Here is a 19,389-nt window from a genome sequence, read left to right on the forward strand (position 1 = left end):
ACACCCCCACCCCCAGCGATCAGTTCTCACAGGAACAAGAAAAACTGTAGTTTATGCTCGCTGAGCTGTACCAGCCGGCCACAAGCCTTATCTAGACACCGGCTGGACACACCCTTTTTTCTGGGCCCGCCCTGCCACGCTCATTACGCTGGCCCCGCCCCTCGCCTCTGGCGCCGACGGAGACCACGCAGACGTCTCGCGAGCTTCCACGTACACACTCCAAGGCCTCTCCCCACTGCCCGGGCCGAGCACATCCGGGTTGCTGGAGCAGGTGCCTCAGGCCCCGCCCCCTTTTGCCAGGCGCTAGCCCCACTTCCGGCCATCTCAGGCCTTTTCCGCCAGTGCTGTGCCGGCTTTATCTCTGCTCTGTAGGTCGTTCCCGGCCCCAGGCCCCGGTCTCTCGCGCCCTTCCCTCGCTCCCAGCGGCTCGTCGCTCATCGCGAATCTCTCCGTGGCCCGGAGCGACTCCCGTGCGTCTTCGCGGGCGGCCCGGACTGAGGCCTGCCGCTCGTGGTGAGTCCGCGCAGACGTGACCCCGAGTCTCCCCGCAGCTCGGTTGAGGCCGCCTCCGTCGCCTCGGGATGCCGGGGCCGGGGTCCGCGCAGCGCTGGGCGGCCGCCGCGGGCCGTTGGAGCTGCAGGCTGCTCGCGCTGCTGCTGCTGGTGCCGGGGCCCGGCGGCGCCTCCGAGATCACCTTCGAGCTGCCGGACAATGCCAAGCAGTGTTTCTACGAGGACATCACGCAGGGCACCAAGTGCACCCTCGAGTTCCAGGTACGACGAGCTCTGAAAGTCCAGGGGCCCCAGCTCACGGTTCCAGAGTCGGGGCTGCATCCTGCTTGGTGACTCGTTCCTGTCTGGGTTTCTCCACTCTTGGGCTGAGTCAAGAATCACCTCTAGGTAGCTGATGCAGGGCATTTGCCTTTCCTGTTATACATCTTGGGCGAGAGCCATTTTAGACGAAATATGAAGATACAGGAGTTCCAGAAATGGTTCCTGTGACTTTTCCTTCTATGCTCCAAAATGTTCTTCGTTTTAAGGCCTATTGAACTTTCCCCCTTAAAGCACTTCTTTTAAAAAGAACTTCTTCCTGTTGTATAGTGCTCAGTGACCGGTCCCCTGCTCTCTGATTGACACCTCCACTTGAATCAGTTTTGAAGTCCTGCCAATATCTAATTCCGTTGTTTTTCAGTTTTTCCATTGATGTTAGGACTTTTGGTTAATGCTGTCCCTGTCACAGGAAGAGCTCCTTTCGAGGCTAGAAGACCATCTGCCAAAGGCATTGAACGAATAGCTGTGATAAATGAGAGGACCCTTTTCATCTTTGGGATTTTAATAGGAAAGAAACTTTATTTAACAGAATGTACTTTCTTAAGTTTGCTACAACAATCTTTATTTCTTTTTTTTTTTTTTTTTACTTTATTTATTTATTTTGACAGAAAGAGGGGGAGAAAGCAGATGTGTGGGGGGAGGGGCAGAGAGAGAGAGACTCCCAAGCAGGCTCCATGTGGTCAGCACAGAGCCCGACGTGGGGCTCAGTCCCACCAGCCATGAAATCATGACCTGAGCAGAAATCAAGGGTCGGACCTTAATCAACTGAGCTACCCAGGCACCCCAACAGTCTTTATTTCTGTTTTGTTGGTAGACTCATTTAACTTATTTGAGCAGCTGTTGAGTGCTAGGTGCTGGTGATAGGAAGTGGTACAAATAGATTGTTTCGCCACCATCATTCTCGATTCCTTCTGCATCCAACCCTTTTCTTAATTAGTACCTGCTCATTCATCAAAACTACCTTAAGAGCAGAAAATCTGGGTGTCTCAGTCGGTTGAGTGTCTGTCTGACTCTTGATCTCGGCTCCAGTCGTGATCTTACGGTTCGTGAGTTCAAGCCCCCTTATCAGGCTCTTCGCTGACAGTGCAGGGCCTGCTGTGGATTCTGTGTCTCACTCTTTCTGCTTCTCTCCTGCTTCCGCTCTCAAAATAAAGAAATAATTTTTTTTAAAAAGGCAGAAAATAGAGGATAAATGGTCTAATCTTTGGGATCTATGAGAGCTTCCTTTAGGAAGTGATTTTAGGCTGAACTGTAAAGGATTAGTTGTACATACTTTGGTAAGGGGAGTGGTGAGGGAATAGAATAGCCTTTGCAAAAGTGTTAAGAGTGGCTGGGAATTTGAGGTCTATCATGAGATCCAATGTACTTGGGAATAAGGAGCCAGAGGAAGAGAGGTCAGGGGTGAGACCATGTGCCTTGCTGGCCTAGTTAAGGATTTTAGTTTTTCCTCAGATTATGGGAAAGCCATCAGAGCGTTGTGAGCAGTGCAGTGATATGATTCACGCGGTTTTGGTAACTGTATGTTCACTTGTGTAGGTAGAGAAAGTATTAGGGTGTTGGAGAGATGGCTGTAGGAGACTATTATAGTGGTCCAGGCTTCAAGGGTGGTAGCTGTAGAGGAGGAGACAAGTGAAAGGATTGGAGAGAAGCCAGTAGGTGAAATCAACAGGACTCGATGATGTTTTGGCTACCGCGAGTAAGGGAAGGGAGGCTAAGGATCACCCTTTGGTTTGTTTAACCTTATGGGTTAGAACGAGGGGACTGAAAAGAAGATAGCAGGAATCGTAATATAAAAATGTCTGTGTATTTCAGGTATCAGCGTCAGACACCGTGCTTGGTGCCGAGAATACCACCACTACTGTTATGGGCTGTTACGTCTGTTAGGTAGCAGACAGCACGCCAAGCATTTCAGGCGTGTTACTTAATTCTCAGGACACCTCCATAGGAAATGGGTAGAGTTCTTACTTCTTCCTTACTTAGGAAGCTAAGGCTTTGAAAGCTTTAAGCCCAAGGTCACAAAACGTAGCACGTGGCAGAATGAGTATGCAGTTCCAGGTTAAGTCCTTAACTCCTATACACTACCTCCCAAAGGTCAGTGAGACTGACCTTGACCTCAGGGAACTTAATGGATACATGCAGTCATGCAGTGTTAAATGCAACAGTGAAGGTACACACTAGGTACAGTGCTGGGCAGAAGGAGAGGGCTCATCCAGGGAAATGTCACCGAGGGGCTGATGTTTGAATTGTGTCTAGGAGAAAGAGGAGCTACTCTACAAGATGGCATAGGGGAGAGGACATCCTAGGCAGGTAGATTGTGTTTGTGAGACTCAGTTCCTGAAATTAGCTTGAGCCCACACTGAAGTACAGTGAGTAATAGTGTTGCTTTGTAACTGTGGGTCCAAGGGCTTCAGGGGTGATTTGTCCCAGTTTGTCAGCATTGTTTGTTGGTAATAGTGAGATTGATGATTTGTACCTGGTCTTGGTGAGATATCCCCCAGCCCCCCAAAAGGCTGTGCTGTTGAGACTGGTAATATAGCAGGGATGTGCCTGTGTGACCAGTGACAGACCTCTTCTTGGGACTCACTGGTTGCAAGGTGTTCCTTGCACACTTGTGTGGTTCCTAGTCGAGAGTCTTTGTTTGGCTACAGTCCTCACAGAGGGAGGACAAAGGAGCCCATGCCTCACCTCCCCGACCCCCTTCTGGTGGACACTTTGACTGTGATGTTTTATATTATGTTGTTTCCCTGTAATAAGCCGTAGATCTGTAAGTATCGTCGTTTTGGGTCCTGTGATTGGTGAGCAAACAGGACCTGTTTAGCTCACCACTGTTTGAGCAGATGTAAAACAAAGATCTGTTCAGAGAACTTCTGGCAGTCTGCTATTTTTGGAACACAGAGAAAGGGTTGTTGAGGCCACCTTGAGGAGACACAGAGGAGTGGTATGGCACTGTTAACAGGTTGGGATTTTTCTGAATTTATCACAAGGTTTTAAGCGAACGGGTGATGGGGAGGCCAGGAGACGTGGGAGGGGCGACTCTACTGGCATCTGGTGAACGGAAACCAGAGATGGTTGTAAACATGCCGCGATGCCCCGGGCAACGCAACCCCCTGCCACAAACAATTATCCGTCCCTAAACCAACTGGGACTGAGAACCCCTGGGTTTCGAGGGAAGAGAGATTGGGTTACGGGAAGACCTTTTAGGAAGTTGTGGCTTCAGTCCTGTCTAGACTCTGGATTAGGAGTGGAAGAGGCCGGATGAATTTGAGGGAGGCAGCAACGTCAAGAAATTTGTGTGACTAACCGGACAAGTAGGGAGACTTCGTTTGGGATGATTCCCAGTTTCTACATTACATGACCGGACAGATTCTAAAGGGGTATTTTTTATCTGAAATAAGATGATTTGTTTGGAAGTTTGCTGGAGGAAGAGTGGCATGGTGATCTGTTCTGGTCCTGTTCAGTTTTGTTGTATTTGACCATTCACAGCACAACGGCCAAGTACGAATAATCAGGTACATAAAAATGAAGTCATGACTTTCACCTGGAGGAAAAGTTGTTGACATTGGAGAGGCAGTAAATGCCCAGTTGATAAGACACTTTTTAAGTTGAAACATCGTACCTGTATGTTAATATTTACATATTAACAGTTTCCTTAGCAGTTTCCTCAGTACATAGTTATATTTCATTTATTTGTTAAAGTGATCTTGTAACATAGTTCAGTTATTCATCGTATTTTCTAAGTGACAAAAGGTCACATTAGCAGCTGATCCTTCTTTGAAGTGCGAGGTTTGATCTCTGTTCTGCAGATCTCGAATGGCAACATCGTGCTCACCGGGAGCGCGTTCACACTTGAAAGTACAGGCTTGTGCCACCTGCTCTCATGGGGGTTGGGAACGCTCAAACCTGCGTCTCTTCTTCCTCACTTCTTTCCCATTCTTTCAGCCTGCACCCTTTGTTTCTTACATCCCCCCTCCCTCTTTCTTCCTACTTAATTCTTTGTCCTCTAAGGAGGCCTTTCTCCTCTTTAATCCTTTTCTCCTTTTCCTCTCTCATTATGCTTGTCTACTTACCTCAGGAAGAACCTCCCTCCCCTTCATTTGTACAACCCAAATGGGCCTTTAAATTGTAACTGATGAAGCACAAGCCCTTGAAAATAACTCCAAAGTCCTCTTCAGAACTTTTCATTTACCCCCCTGGCTTTCCTTTCAAATATGCTTGCCCTTTAATACAGGCTTCCAGATAAGCAAAAGATTTGTTTGCTTTTGTTTTGTTTTTGCTTTAATCACAAGTGTATAAACAGGATAGTTTAATCATTGATATTTCTCTGGGAAACAAATATGTAAAATGAGGCTATACTGTTAGAATCAATAGCCCAAGGGTCTGTTCAGTCCATAATGCTGTTCAAAACAAAAGGTGTATCAAATTCCATATAACCGACGTAGAGAAGCACTTAAGAAACAAACCTAAATTTGGCATTAAAGTGAATTTAAGTTCTATAATAGATATATGCTTGGGGTGTTACGCTAAGGACTGGTCTGCTTTCCTCCTGCACTACGCTATCTGTGTGTGTGCTTGGATGGTGCACATAGGAAATGAGGGGAGAAAATTTAGGGAAGGAAAATACTACATGGCAGTGAGCTTAAGGGTCAAGAGTGTGACTTTGGGGTTCAGATTCTGTCTCTGCCTTTTACTAGATGAGCAATCTTGGGTAGGTTGCTTATCTTAACTCAGTTTCTCAGTTTGTCAAATGGAGGGCAGAAACCCTCTCTTGTAGGTTTGTTGGGAGATTCAAGTGATTTAAGAGACCTGCATTAATTAGAATGGTTATTTGGCTGGTTAGGTAGTTTCTCTGTCCCATCATGGGGAAATTTGTCCAGTGTCTGTAAAGCTTTGGTTGAACTGAAATCTGCCTCCCAAATTCCATCCACTGCTGGAAATTAAAAAATGTGAAATTGCCCTTGATAGTAAAAGTCCACTCCCAGGAGTCTTATCCTTTTAACAGGAAGTCTGGTTGCTTTGTCAGACTTGTGAGTTGCAGTGATATCTTTCTTCCCTTTTTCTCTGTCTTCATAGGTGATTACTGGTGGACACTATGATGTAGACTGTCGATTAGAAGATCCTGATGGTAACGTGTTATACAAAGAGATGAAGAAACAGTATGATAGTTTTACCTTCACCGCCTCCAAAAACGGGACATACAAGTTTTGTTTCAGCAATGAATTTTCCACGTTCACACACAAAACCGTGTATTTTGATTTTCAAGTTGGAGAAGACCCGCCTTTGTTTCCTAGTGAGAACCGAGTCAGTGCCCTTACCCAGGTAAATGAAAAGCAACAGAATGGTGTGTTGAGACGGAGGGAAAGCATAATTTCACACGCATTCACCCACTGATGAACACAGAGTTTGAGACTTTCACACAGTCTTTCAGATCCATCTCAATTCTTATAGTAGATTAGACATTTCAGAGAACTTCAGACATTTTTGGTGGAGACCACTGTGAAAGGATTTTATGAACTTTGAAGTGTAAGGAGGAGGATCCCTTCAGTGGGAAAGGAAATTTAGGAAGACTGGACAGTGCTCCAGCATTCAGAAGCATTTTTTGTGGTTCATGAGGAATATGGCTTCCATAACCCGGCAGGTTGGTATAACTGGAAACAAAATGATGCCTTCGTTAATCTATAATCAATATGCCACCTGGTAGTGTTCTCCCAGTGTTTAGTGTTCATTCAGGCTGCTCTTAGAATGTTTGCTAGAACTTAGGGCAAAATATTAAAGGTCAGTGGTAAGCCATCTAACAAAAATAGTTAAGGAAGGCAGGTTGGACTTTATGTTGAAGAAGAGCTTAACAAGAGAAAGAGAAGGAAAGAGATTTAAAGTCTGTGAACAGATGCGGCTCAGGTGGTGAGAAGGGCCATTTTCGTTCCAGCTTAAACAGAATGTGAGCTTAGATCTTATCTAAAAGGTACTCAATTAGGTATCCGAAGGAATTATTTGTTAATTCTACTTGTTAAGCCCTTAAAGTGGTATTTCATTGTTCCCAGGTTCTAGTTAGGTTGTTGGCCCAAGTCATGTGGTGACAGAAGCCATTTTTATTTGTTACTTATTATTTTTTAAATTTTTTAAAATGTTTATTTATTTTTAATGTATATTTATTTTATCTTTATTTTTTAGTATAATTTATTGTGAAATTGGCTAACATACAGTGTGTAAAGAGTGCTCTTGGTTTTTGGGGTAGATTCCCGTGATTCCTCACTTACATACAACACCCAGTGCTCATGCCAACAAGTGCCCTCCTCAATAATAACGTACAGGAGCCTTAACTCGTAATCCTACTGTGAGCATTAACAGGATGCGTTCATACACTCTTAATTTTAGAAATGTTCTCTTATTTTACCATGCCGTGTGAATGGCGCTTTGCTTTGTAAAAAGGTTTTTCTCTGGGGCCCTTGTTTGTAACATAAGCTTCATGAATTCTAATTTGTATAAGGTAGCTTGCTCTACAAGCCAGATAGATAAATATAACACGTGAGTGGTAATAAAGCAGTTAATAGCTGTTAATCTCCTTTATTTGTATCACATTTTTTATCTTAATCTTATTTTTCTACTTTTGAAAAGCTAATGAGTCCCTCATACCTCCTACGGTTGGTGACACTCACAACGCAGTTGTTCACATCTTAGAATAGAAAAATGTACCAGCTGGTAAATGCAGAATAAGTTACCGAGTTGTAGTAAATCACCATTTTTCACCTATTAGTAAAATGATGGATCTGGAGTAGACAGTGTTACCAGTCACTGCTGAAGCCACTAGGTGGAAAACTGGGGGGGAATTGTACCATGGCTAGATCACACTGATAGCACCAAATCTAATGGCCATTTCCAGATGAAGAGGTAACTGGGCATTGTGTGTCTTCTGATAATATGTGTTAATGAAGTGCACAACATTGGAAGTTAGAAGGAAGTTGGAAATGCAGGACAGAGAACCCAGTTTCTTCAAGTGGGAAGGGAAGACAGGAAGAGAACCAACAGATTGAAGAACCCTTGAAGGACACATCAGCCAGACGATTGGGGTCGAAGCTGTTTGGATTCTGATTTGGAAACAACTTTCGAGATATTTAGGGAAATTTGAATACCGAGTTTATATTGAAAACTCTAAGGAACTATTTTTCAATTGTTTTACGTGGGCTAATGTTACCAGGGTTGTAGCTTTTAGTGTAGTGTTGCCTTGCAGAAATGAATATAAAGTATAAAAGTATAGTTAAAATGATAACAGCTAAGGGATTTGCCTCAAATTAATTGGAGTGGGGAGAAAAATAGGTGAGGAATACGTACATATTGGTGAAGCAAGATTAGCCACATGTTAATGATTGACCTGGGGGCTCACTGTACCACGTTCTTTGGAATATGAACTTTTTGAACATGGACTTAAATCTGAACACTTCTCCTTATTAGAAGAGGTAGGGAAAAAAGGGAAACCTCTCAAAAATTATACGAATCTGTGCAGTTAGTTCCTTTATTTCTGTGATGTTCTTTCATCCAGCGCTTCTTAACCCTTACTCCGTGTCAGACTTCCAGGAATCCTTAAACATTCTGAATTTGTGTCAGATCCTCGCTTTTGTGCACGCTTCCCAGGATTAGCCTCCGTCCCGCTTTGAGAACGCCTGAGAAGGAGAGAGAGTCTAGAAGCGCCTCCGGAGCCTCCTACCACAGATCAGAACATGTGATTTTTCATTTTAGCACCTTTTTGCTAATCTTTGATTCTTAGGGCCCTCGACAAAACAGGAACAGGAAAAACGTTTGAGTGTCCATCTAACAGGTACATGCAGTTTGTGGACCACGTAATTTCTCGTACTTCGTGGACCACGTAATTTCTCGTACTTTGTAGAAGCACCTTTAATGGAATATTTTTATAAGTGATTTCTTTCATCTTACTTTGGCAAAAACTTTATTAAATGTTTGAATTCTTTTCTAGTTCTCTATTCCTTCACAAAAAGTAAGACCGGAAAAAAGAAATCCCAGAATCTTTTGAGAGATTCTGTGGATTTATTAGTGAAAGGAGGGAAGAAGTTATACAAGTCATAAACACTGTAGTAGAGAGGAGCCCAAATAACTTTGTGACATGGGGGTATTCTAGTGACTGAGTTAGCTTGACAGTTTTGGGGTCTAAAGGAGAGAGAGGAGCAGAAAGGAAAATGGGAAGGTTGCTAAGATAAACTTCATTTATTGGAGAATTTTCCAGAATACAGGAAAGTAGTAATGTTCGCCATCTTCCTCCCTCTGCTTCCCATACTCCGTGGCCCTTATCACTGTCCTATTATCATAAAGACATTTTTCCTTTGTGTGGCTGTGCACAGTATATATCAACAGTTCCTTCCTTAGCGATAAGGGTGAGAAAACCCTCAGATTGTTTGTAACATTCTTAATACATGGTTTGTGATGTAGAATAAGTATAATAATAACGCAGGTATTTCATCACTAGGATTAAGTTTTCAGCAGTAGAAAAATATTAAACTCTGCTGTACAAACAAAAAATTTAGACACTTACCCTTTCTCAAAGCAGATAGTGTGATGAATGTATAGAAAGGTAAGGTGTCATCAGATGAAGGCTGGCAAATGGATTACACAGTGAAACTGAAACTTCCTCCCACTGAGAACGTATGTGTTGGTTGACTGGCAGGAGGGAGGACACATGTTCAGCAAATTGATAAAGAAGACACTGACGCCCTGACCTATCACTTTCAGACTCAACTGCTTTTAAGATGGTTAACTTTGGTGCTTGGTTTATTTTTGTATCTATTTGGACTTTGTACTCATTATTGATCAAATTTTCTGCCCTGCCATTCTCTGCCTCCTAATTCATCCTCCTGGGGGAGCCTGAACTTGAAACTCTGTAACCACCCACTGTCACTGATAAGTATTTCTGCTGCTGTCAGCTTAGCATTCTGTCTACCACATGGCAGGTACCACCGCTGTGACTTTCCAATTTGGGGCAAGCCGCTGCCTCACCAAATCTCTGGCCTCACCAGTTTCCTAGTGGGGATGAAGGGAAGGGCCGGTTGCATTGCCGGAACCAGTGGCGTAAATGAGCGGGTGAGTGAGTGAGTGCCAGTTCAGTGGTGTGTTAGATCAGATGAGGAATTGAGATCTAACTGGAAGATGAATATATTAGATGGATAGGGCAAAAAGTGTCCCACCTACTAACTGCACCTATCTCTCTTTAGATGGAATCTGCCTGTGTTTCAATTCATGAAGCTCTAAAGTCTGTCATCGACTATCAGACTCATTTCCGCTTGAGAGAAGCCCAAGGCCGAAGCCGAGCAGAAGATCTAAATACAAGAGTGGCCTATTGGTCAGTAGGAGAAGCCCTTATTCTTCTGGTGGTTAGCATAGGGCAGGTATTTCTTCTGAAAAGCTTTTTCTCAGATAAAAGAACCACCACAACTCGTGTTGGATCGTAACTACGTTTTGAGAATTGCTGCACCATTGCCACCATTAATATTGCTGTCCTCTGGTTAATTTTAGGTACCGAAGAACTTATTATTGGCAACATTTTTAAACCTTACTCATACACTTGTTGGGGGGGATTTACAGCACATATCCCCAAACTGTGGAAAGGACACCTTTTTTAATTTGTAAAGGTAGACAAAACTTCGGAACTTATTTTGGGCTATTCATGTTCAATATTCAGCACCAATGATCTTTTCTTGGTTGTTTATATCTTCTCATACTAAACTTTGGTATTTTGATTCCTTTTAGCCATTTAAAAGTACTTTTCTTATAGGTAGTGGATATTTTAAAAACCTTCCATTTAATGTCTGTGTGTTGTGGAGGAAGAAAATTGCCTTTTAATTGTTTATAGTAAAGTTTTGTTTTCCAGAAAACCAAATGTGATTCACTGTACCAGGCCCTAGTCTGCACTGTTTAATTTGAGCGTGGGGGGAGCCACCCTGGAAATGTTAGTTAATATTGATATAATTTTAAATCGATGGATCATGGTATAATTTATTTCTTACTAGCTTGGAAACTGTCAGTCTTTTGTTTTTTGTCTCCATTCTGTGATTTTTAAGCCGATATGTTCTTTTTTCCATGAAGACGTTCTCACCACAGAGAAAAAAGTAGGTTTCAGCAACGTAACAGCATTTATACAGGCCTTAAAAATCAGTCTGTTAAAACAAGTAGAATAATTACGGAATAACTTAAGATCCTACATCGGGAGGCAAATGAAATGAGAAAAGTTTTAGTGAGTTGTCTGCGCATATTACATTTTCAGTGCTTTTACAGAGAAAAAAGTTCATCTGTTTTACTTTAACATTTTGATGGGCTGGTTCTTGCCCTAATGTGGCTTCACTGTCTGAGTCATTCCCGGCTTAAATTGACCGCTGTAATATTCATATTGTAAAAGTGCCATATCCTGAGGGGGGTGCTGCACTGGGAAGTTGGTTTCTTTGGATTTTATCCTTTCTTTTTTGTGTGTGTTTTGGTTTTTATTTGTTTTTTGTCTTGCACATGTAATTTGTACATTTCTGGTCAGTGACCCGAAGATGATCTAAAACTTCAGAATGCCGTGTGTTTCTTATTTGATAATCTTCATCAATTGTACTGCATTTAATGAATATTAAACAGTGCATATCCTGTACGCTATAGGGTTTAGACTGTGTTTGTATTTTATAACTTGTATAGACCGAGCTGATTGAAATAAGATTTTGTTCAGGTGTTCCAGAATAGAATACAAGACACATGCAGAACTCTGTAGGTGTTTCAAGCTTTTCTGCTGTTAAAAAAAAAAAAAAGGAATTGCAGCTGCTTTTTGCCATGCCTCCCTCCCCCACCCCAGAGTGAGCAGTGCTGAACAAGACTGTCCCGTAGAATGCTAATGGGATGGCAGTTCTAGTCACTTAACCACTGTGGACTAGAAGTTAACTCAGTGCAAAGCTATCTTTAAATGTCTTCAAAAAGTAGAACCGGCTCTGCACGTAAGAGCAAAACAAATTCAAAGGTGTTGCGCTTGCTCATTTCAGATGCTACAGTGCAGTGAGGGATGAACACGTTTCTATCCCTTTCATTCTCAAATCCTCAAAGACCAAATAGCTACTCTTTAAGCTATTCAGCAGCAGACTAGGAACTGAAGTTGACCATTTTGCAGGTTTATCTCTGGGTTTTTGTATCGGGATTGTCCTGCAGCTTTTGTAAGTGTCCCTGTATTTAGATTTGAAACACTAGCGTTAACGTGATTGATCCGCACGGGTGTACGTTATATGTCCTTCTCCGCTTGCCTGTCTGCTCTGTTGTGTTCCGATACCTTCCACCATAATTAATCCCCGTCAGGCAGCATCAGTGCACCTGGTTTGGCTTAGGTAATGCGGTCATTCAGTCTGCGCCTCCCAGAACTACACGATACTAGACGATTACTACAAATAACTTCTGATGAAACTATCGAGCTGTCTTGAAATTTTTGAAGTCACCGTTGTTTCCTGTTGTAGAAAATAGTACAGGCTTAGTCGACACTCTCTGTAACTGGTTCAAGTTTGACAGCTGTCTATTCTCAACTGGGTATGTATATTGAAATCAGAAAATACCGATCTATCCAGACCTAAATGTTTAAGAACTTTTTTTTCTTCCTCCTGCTGTATAATTTGTAGCTCCTCTTGTTTCTTTAATCCTTTTGTAACTTGTTGGAAGAGTTTGAATTTCCCAAATATTTATGTTTAGACATATGGCTCAGAATATATATTTAACATCCTTAGCTGTATATATTTTTAAAGTAAAATAAATAATGGAAAGGGCCTTGATATACAGGTTTATTACTAAAATATCAACTGTGTGAAGATCCATTTTAAGATACTACTTTGCTAATTAATCTAAACATGGTTTTTTCTATTAAAGACACAAACGGTTTGTGGTTCACAGCTCTCATCCTGGTTTGATGATAATCAACTTTGAAAACACAGTGGACCGAGGAGCGGTTTTGTTCTTTGGAAGGTTTCATTTAAATCTCTGTACATCCATTTTTGCTTCAGTTTGTGTAACATTTATAGTTCTATAGGACAAAGCAGACCCTATGACTATTGTTTTCAGAAGTTAATATATAAATAATTCAAAGGGGGTTTTCATTTACTTTTGAAAAGAAAAATTTCTCTAAACACGTGTGGGTCCTGCAGGATTGCACCAATCAATTCTTGTAGAATAAAAAAAAATCTTTCAACAAACTGACTTCACTTGTTTCTGTCAGGATTTGTCTTTTTACAGCTTCTTAAAAACTTGCAGCTTGGAGTACAGTTTGTAGCGAGAGAGTGGTTTTTATTGGGTGTTTCATCTAGACATCTCAGGGACTGGCCAAGAAAGAATGATAAAGAAGAAGAATACCACCTCTAAACTACCTCATTTTAAACCTTTTTGCATTTTCTCACTGAAAGTTTTGGGTGAAAGGGAGTAAAGTCCTCAGTTCCCTAAAAAGGTCTTTGTTTTTGGGGCGCCTGGGTGGCGCAGTCGGTTAAGTGTCCGACTTCAGCCAGGTCACGATCTCGCGGTCCGTGGGTTCGAGCCCCGCGTCAGGCTCTGGGCTGATGGCTCAGAGCCTGTTTCCGATTCTGTGTCTCCCTCTCTCTCTGCCCCTCCCCCGTTCATGCTCTGTCTCTCTCTGTCCCAAAAATAAATAAAAAACATTGAAAAAAAAATTAAAAAAAAAAAAGCTCTTTGTTTTTAAGTAAATTAGCCTTAGGTTGTATAATGCCAAGTTTCCTCAATTGTTTTCTTACCCTTCATGATGTACTCACAGGGGACATTTGGGTTCCGGGGCAAAATTCTACAAAAGTAGCAGAGACCTAGCAGTAAATACAGGTTGATACGTGCAGTCAGGTGCTGCGCTAAGTACTTTACTTGCATGGACACATTTCATCTTGACGATAATCCTGTGCACTGAGGATATTCTTCCCATTTCACAGACAAGGAGATGAAGAAGGCATTGAGAGGTTAAGAAACCCCCCTGTATCTCAGTATCATTAGCACAGTCTGAGTGTGAAGCACGGCGCTCTGGCTCCCGAGGCCTCTCCCGCGACCACTGTGCAGTCAGTACTGCCTTACGGACACCAACCAAGGAGAGATCTCAGAAGGCTTAGCTCTCTTGGTTTCCCTATAGCTCAGCAGCAGTTCAGGGCTTTAGCTTTGGAGTCACCACCAAGTGCAAATTATAGTTGTGTGCCCTCACACAAGTGATTGTGTTAACTTTATTTGTGTCTTTGCCTGTCGCTAAGGTAATAGCTGCTATAAAGAGAATAAAATGAGATGTTTACGCAACACTTAGGATCAGTAGCCACCCTATACAAGCCCTTAATAAATGCTGTATTTTCCTCATTGGTCCAGTTCTAGTCTCTTGATCTGTCTGAAGTTTCTGAAGTTTTTACCGCAGCCTGTATTCTTACGGCTCTTAAGTAAATACATAACACGAATATGAAAGTATTTATCATGTGCATGAATGATCTAGAATTCTGGTTTCAGAAATGAGTATGGTACTCTGACCACCAGGAACGTAACTTAGTTGGGGAGACAGGATAGGTCTCTGAGCAGCTAACGTACGTAAATAGTGAAGTGGAATGGACTCAGGCTTAAGACCTTTCAGGGTGCTAGAAGTAAAAGAATATGTAGATCAAAAGATTTACTCCCCGAGGAGTTTTAACTTTGTCTCCCCACAGGGGAAGCTCATGGTTGTCTAGGTAGGCCAGTGGTTAAGTGGATTAATCTCTAATTCAGAGATAGGTGGACTATTGGCCAGTCCCCATTGCTGAATATTGAAAAAAACACATTCTTTTACTTCGTTAATAATAGAAGCGATGTTTGGTCTGACTTCTCTGTCATGGTTGTTTCCAAATCCAGGAAGAAAATACAAGGATGTTATCCCTGACCACCAAATGTGCTGTCTTTCATTCTACATTTCTCCATTTTATCCGTAAGATATTATTAGAAATGATCCTATTACTCACAGAAATCAAGATCTACTAGAAGTAACGCTGGTCTGGCACAATCTTTTTAATTAAAGAAAAAAGGCAGCACAAGAGTTTGAAAAATAATAATTAGAAGAATAAAGTCCACTCATCCCACCGTCCACTTAGATGTATTTCCGTTGTGTGTGTGTGTATGTGTGTGTGTGTGTGTGTGTGTGTGTGTGTGTGTGTGTGTGTGTGTTTAAATGTTTATTTTTGAGAGAGGCACAGAGGGGGACAGAGGATCCAAAGGCGGCTTTGCACTGACAGCAAACTGCAAGATTATGACCTGAGCCAAAGTTGGATGCTCAACCAACTGAACCACCCAGGTGTCCCTATATTTTAAGAACTGGTATTCTATCGTCTGTAACAAAATTTTAAACTTAAAATGGTAAATAAAAGTGGACATAATAGCAGAAGTTATTAAGGGCGCCTGGGTAGCACAGTAGGTTAAGTGTCTGACTCTTGATTTTGGCTCAGGTCCTGATCTTGTAAATCGGGGTCGAGCCCTGCATCGGGCTCAGTGCTGACAGTTCAGAGCCTGCTTGGAATTCTCTCTCTACCTCTCTCTCCCCTCTCTCTCTCAAAATAAACTTAAAAAAAAATAAGCCTGAAAAAAAGTTATTAGATGTATATAAAGAGGAATAATGTAACACATTCATATCACCAATGCTCAGGTTAAATGCCACCTTGCCAGCACCCTGGAAGGCTTTTGGGTATCCTTTCCTGATCACATCCCTGAATTTCCCCACTAGAGATCAGCAATGTTTTGGTAATGAAAATAATTTCCGAAGCACCTGGGTGGCTCAGTTGGTTGATGTCCCGACTCGATTGTGGCTCAGGTCATGATCCCAAGGTCATGGGATCAAGCCCCACATTGGGCTCCATGCTGAGCCTGGAGCCTGCTTAAGCTTCTATCTCTTCCTCTGCCCTTCTCCCGACTCATATTCTCTCTCTCTCTTAAAAAGAAAAAAAATTCTTGATGTTAGGTAAAGCATCTTTATAACCTTTTTCTCCAAGATTTGGGCTGTCATCTTTGTCATCTATGCTTTGCATTAAAAAAAAATTTTTTTTAATGTTTGTTTATTTTTGAGAGAAAGAGCACGAGCGGGGGAGGGGCAGAGAAGAGAGGGAGACAGAATCTGAAGCAGGGCCCAGGCTCCGAACTGTCAGCACAGAGCCCGACGTGGGTCTCGAACCCACAGACCATGAGATCATGACCTGAGCCGAAGTCGGACCCTCAACCACCTGAGCCACACAGGCGCCCCTATCCTTTGCATTTTTGTACAAAGTTTGGAATTTGCCCAAGTTTCAACAAAACAAGTCTTAGGATTTTTGTTGGAATGATACTTAATTAATCCTCTCTATAATAGTGCATTTTCCAGTGAATGAACATCTCTCCATTGATAAGGACTTCCTTAGATCTTTTGATAACAGTTTTGTGATTTTCTTCATAAAGCATTCCATAAATTTTGTTACATTAATAATTGTTTTCTTTATATTTTAGATGCTATTGTAAATGATGTCTTTAAATTTTGTTTGTTGCTGGTGCACAGAAATTGAAAAAATTTCAATATATATTTATTTTGAAAGAGAGAGTGAGCAGGGAAGGAGAAGGAGAGAATCCCCAAGCAGGCTCCGCACCGTCAGTGCGGAGCCCGATGTGGGGCTCGAACCAACGAACCTTGAGATCATGACCTGAGCCGAAACCAAGAGTTGGACACTTAACTGACTGAGCCGCTCAGGTGCCCCAGAAATAAAATTTTTAAACAGATTTTTCTGTTTGGTAACCTTGCTGCAATTCGCTTATCAATTCCAGTAATTTCTCTATAGATTCATTTGAACTTTCTAAATATGCAAATACATCACCTACAAGTCAGAACAGATTTGCTTTTCTTTCCATTCCTCATAACTTTTGTGGTTTTCTTTCTTTTTCTTGTCTAATTACATTGGCAGACCCCAAGTACGCTGTTGAAGAGACGTGGTCATAATAGGCATGCTTGTTTTGGGAATGCACTCCAGGTGTTCTGTAAGCAGTTTATGGTATTTTTATTAAATTGAGAAATATCTATTCTTAGTTTGTGAAGAGGTTTTCATAATCACAGATGTTGCTGAATTTTATCAAAAGCTCTTTCTGGAGGCACCTGGGTGACTCAGGTCATGATCTCACAGTTCGTGAGTTCTAGCCCCACATCGGGCTCACCATTGTCAGTGCAGAGTCTGCTTTGGGTCCTGGGTCCCCGTCTCTGCGCCTCCCCTGCTTGTGCTCTCTCTGTTTCAAAAATAAATAAGAAAAAAAAATTTTTTTTAAAAGCTCTTTCTGTATTGCAAAAAATTGTTGTTTTCCCACCTTTAATCTCAACATGATTCGTTACATGGATTGGTTTCCTATTATTAAACCAACCTTCCTTTCCTGAAGTAAAACCAACCTGGCCATGATTTGATTGGTTTGTTTTTGATTTGGCTTATTTTAAGATTTTTGCTTAATATCACAATGATATAGCCTTGTAAAATGAGTTGGAGAGTGGCTTTCTTTCCCTGTTTCCTGGAGGAGTGTCTCTAAGATGTGCATTACTCCTGTCATAAATGTTTAAAAGAAATCTTAGGTGAAGTATGTGTGGGGCCTGGCATCTTTGTGGGATACCAATTCAAATTTCTTTCTGTTTTTTTTAAAATAGCTTTTTTTTTTTTAAGTTTATTTATTTGTCTTGAGAGAGAGTGAGAGCACATGAACAGGGGAGGAGCAAAGGGAGAGAGGGAAAGAGAGAAACTCAAGCAGGTTCCATGCCGTCAGCCCAGAGCCCGATGCAGGGCTGCATCCCACAAACCACGAGATCATGACCTGAGCCAGGTCATGGAGATCAGGAGTCAGACGCTTAACCGAGTGAGTCACCCAGGCACTGAAATTTTCTTTCTATTAATAAGAGTATTTCTTCATGTAGAATATTGGCAAATTGAATGTTCCCGAGAATTTGTCCACTTCATCTACATTTTCAAATTTATTAGCACAGTGTTATTCCTGCCCTCTTTTTAACATAGGCCATATCGGTAATGATGTCCCCCCCCTTGTCATTCCTGATACTATTATTTGTGGCATACAAATTTATACTACTATTTCTTTCATCATCTTTTAGTTTTACTTGCCCAGCCTTTTTTCAGAGGGGTGTCATCTGTATTATTTTTTTTCAAAGAACCAATATTTTGGTTTCTTGTTGTTTTCATTGTTTCATTGATTCCAGCTTTTTATGATTTCCTTTTTTCTAGGTTGAGTTTGTCACTTTTCTGTAGTACTGTAATGGATATTTAGCTCAAATGTTCACCTTTCTAGTCAACTATATATTTAAAACTGGAGATCTCCTTCTAAATGCTACTTCAGCTGTATGTTCATTTTCTATGCTCTATGTCAAGTGACCACAAATTTTCCCATCTAAAACAGCATACCTTTGGGGCACCTGCATGGCTCAGTCGATTCAGCCTCTGACTCTTGATTTTGGCTCAGGTCTTGAACTCAAAGTCATGGGATCAAGCCCCACATCAGGCTCCATGCTGGGCGCGGAGCCTGCTTGGGATTCTCTCTCTCCCTCTCCCTCTGCCCCTCCCCTGCTCATGCACAAGCACAGATACGCACGCACTCTCAAAAAAATAAAAATAAAACAGCATACTTTTATTATCTCACAGTATCTATGGGCCAGAGTCTATGCACAGCTTAGATGGGTCCTCTGTTCAGGGGTTCACAAGGCTGCATCAGTTACTTACCCTGGACTGTGTTCTCAGCTGGAGTTTGTGGTCCTCTTCCAAACTCATCAGATTGTTGACCACATTCAGTTCCTTGTAGCCCTCTGCCACTAGAGGCTGCCTCTCCAGACCATGTCTCCACTGTATGCTTCGTCAGGGCCAGTAAGAGAGACTCTGCTACTTTGAGTCTCTTTCAGAAAAGGCCAGATGGGATTCACCAGATTAGGTCAAAACTACCCAGAATAAGATCCCTTTTGACTAACTCTGAGCCAACAGTATAAGAACATTAACTGCATCTCCAAAATCCTTTTACCTGTGCCCTATTCTGTTGGTAAGAAGCAAGTTATATGTTCTGCCCTCACAAGGGTATGGATCTGGGGATGGGGAAGGAATGTGGAGGCTGTTCTGGAGCTCTGCAAACCACAACCTCCATTCTCCAAGCGTAGATATCTAGTTTAGTTACTCGATAATTTCAAAGAATACTCTGCGCTCATTATTACTTATAATTTGACCCACAGATATTATTTGGAGCTATAGTTCTTCATGTTCAAACATAGCTATTTAAGTTATAATTGAACTGTTATTAGAGAATATGTTCTCTGTGTGATTTAAATTATTTGACATTGGATAACAATTGCCTCATGACTCTATTTACCTCCCTCTCAACTTATATGTTGTCATGTATTTTGTATCTCTTTAAAGACAAGTCGTTATTGTCTTGTATAGTCACCATTCATTTAGATTTACCTATATTTGCCATCATTTTTGCTCTCTGTTCCTTGCTGTGTCTTCGAACTACCATCTGGGATAATTTAGTGCAGTTCAGCTGGAGGCAGTTTCACTTTTTTTTTTTT

At 41.9% G+C, this 19,389-nt stretch overlaps 1 protein-coding gene across 1 annotated transcript; it reads left to right on the forward strand.

Annotated features, from left to right (window-relative positions):
- The first annotated feature begins 241 nt into the window (after window positions 1–241).
- Window positions 242–11,460, forward strand: TMED7 (transmembrane p24 trafficking protein 7). Its single transcript, XM_078451751.2, has 3 exons — window positions 242–773; window positions 5,901–6,146; window positions 10,046–11,460. Exons 1-3 carry the CDS (start codon window positions 582–584, stop codon window positions 10,280–10,282), a joined length of 675 nt encoding a protein of 224 aa, XP_078307877.1. The 5' UTR covers window positions 242–581; the 3' UTR covers window positions 10,283–11,460.
- The last annotated feature ends 7,929 nt before the right edge of the window (window positions 11,461–19,389 follow it).

The sequence above is a fragment of the Panthera onca genome, chromosome A1, assembly GCF_046562875.1.
Source record: "Panthera onca isolate mPanOnc1 chromosome A1, mPanOnc1 haplotype 2, whole genome shotgun sequence".
Lineage (NCBI taxonomy): Eukaryota > Metazoa > Chordata > Mammalia > Carnivora > Felidae > Panthera > Panthera onca.